This window comes from Etheostoma spectabile, chromosome 22, assembly GCF_008692095.1.
Source record: "Etheostoma spectabile isolate EspeVRDwgs_2016 chromosome 22, UIUC_Espe_1.0, whole genome shotgun sequence".
Taxonomy (NCBI): domain Eukaryota; kingdom Metazoa; phylum Chordata; class Actinopteri; order Perciformes; family Percidae; genus Etheostoma; species Etheostoma spectabile.
The window spans coordinates 12432170-12434135 of record NC_045754.1 but is presented as its reverse complement, the minus strand read 5'-3'; the positions used below and the strand labels follow the sequence as shown (position 1 = coordinate 12434135).

The following is a 1966-nucleotide window of genomic DNA, read 5'->3' as shown; positions in this document are numbered from 1 at the left end:
GATCGGAGTAACTATGTCCAAGTTAAGGCCTTACACACATTAGGGGGCTCTATGGAGCCCACTTACAGGTATGGGCCAAATTGCTGAACAGTCTTGCAAAGCTCCCAGGTGTTAAATGTGGGCGCCAATTGTTGTAAGTTTTCGTATATAGAGGCATGTACCTCTCTATAGAGGCCGTCAAAAATGTGCCCAAGGGCTAAAACCATGGACCGTTAATGTAATAAATATAAGGTCTATGGCTAAAACCACTGAGGGGTCGCTATAGAGCAACCATACCACTCCCAAGCCTAAATGTGAATTGAGATGAAAGAGTTTAATATTCTGCACATGGCTTCAAGATTTTGAGAGTTTTTGTGGATCCTAAAGTCTTCGTAGAATGAGAAATTCCGCACAAAATTTGCCATATCGTAAAATCGTTTTTTTGTTGTTGATTTTTTTCTAAAAACAGCTTGACTGAGTTCCAGATGATACGCATGTTCCCTCAAAAAATAGTATGATTACTTTTGTTGAGTTCAGGCTGCACGTTAGGGGGCGCTATGGAGCCCCCTATAAACGCCCCAGATCTTCACTACAGAAATTTGTCATGTTTTATAAGTCTGACACGTGTGCAAGTTTTTGTGAGTTTTCGTGCTTGCTAAAGCCCTCAAAAATGAGAGCGACTTTGTGCTAGGACACCGTGGTGCCCTTGCACTTCAATGTAATCTTAAAGATAACACTCACGTGGTCTATTTTGCTGAATAAATACTTTTTCTTCCACCTCTGATTCTTCTTGCTCACCAGTACTTCATTTCCCATCATGCTTCAGCACGAAGCGGTGTCCGTAGCAACAGCACAGGAAGTGGCGCGCAACTGTTGAAAAATTGTAGTTAACACAACAAACTGAAGCGGGGATTTTGATGCTGTTCGACATCGTCAGCTGCGAGCTAGCTGTGTTGGCAAAGTTACAACCCGTGCTCTTCTTCAAGTTTGGCTTACTAACGTAAAACGTAAGTGCTATTTTAATATTTGGCTAGCTTTGTATGAAATCCTATTTTAGCTAACATTACAGGTAACGTTGAGCAAACCTTCGCTAATGGAGTCCATTGAGAACAGATAGCTAACATTGTCGTTACTGGTGCACAAATACCTGTAACTATTGTGAAGGAGACACCATCCACTAGACACCCTTATTGGTGAATTAAGTTAAGTGTGGACATGTTACAAACAACTCTGTGTTTCTACTGTGAAGCCGTAGGACTAATCATTTCATAGTGTTTGTGTACAGATGTCGCATGTGAGAGTTGGGCGTCCAACGCAACATACCAAAGGAAAGAAGTCTATTCGCCCCAAGAAAGCAGCAGCTTCTAAAAAAGACTGGGTGGTGAGTACTGACCACTGACATTTGCTCTAGCCTCCACCTGTTGACTAGACAAGTATGTATTGTGTCATGTACTTTGTTAGTTATATGCTGCAGGACGGTAGTCTAGGACGATAGTCCACTTATGTTTGCTGTAAACATTTTTCTCTCATAAAGTAATCTCCTCCTCCTCCTCCTACGCCTCCTTCTTCTTCCTCTTTCTCCTCCTTATTTTGTTTTGAAAGCAGTTAAATGACAGCCCTCTCTTGATGGTTTCAGAGCACTGTCAATGACCTGTCTGTGCACAAGCTGTCACCTGCTGAGCTGGTAAGGTGTTTGACTGTGTTCTCATTCAGTGTTGTCTGGTTAGTGTGACGTGTAAAACTGAGAAGCAATTCATACGGTTTCATCTCATTCTATTAGGGCTGGGCAATATGGAGAAAATCAGATATCACAATATATTTGACCAAATACTTAGATATCGATATTGTAGGGTTGACGATAATTGCTTTCCCACAATATTTATATATATATTTTAATGATAAATAAAATTCAGTAATGTGGATATAATGATTAAGCTGGTGAAGGCAAATAATAGAACAGGTGGAACAGTCTGGTAGGTTCAGAAAA

The 1966-nt window shown here is 40.8% G+C and overlaps 1 protein-coding gene across 2 annotated transcripts in view; it reads left to right on the top strand.

The window, feature by feature from the left end:
- The window catches only part of spice1 (spindle and centriole associated protein 1), an 11785-nt gene that overhangs the window by 4308 nt on the left and 5511 nt on the right, over positions 1–1966 (top strand). For both annotated transcript variants that reach the window (XM_032504451.1, XM_032504452.1), the window contains exons 2-4: positions 781–986; positions 1265–1360; positions 1616–1663. In XM_032504451.1, coding sequence (XP_032360342.1) covers positions 1265–1360; positions 1616–1663 — 144 coding nt within the window. In that variant the 5' untranslated portion in view covers positions 781–986. The remainder of the gene's footprint in view (positions 1–780; positions 987–1264; positions 1361–1615; positions 1664–1966) is intronic.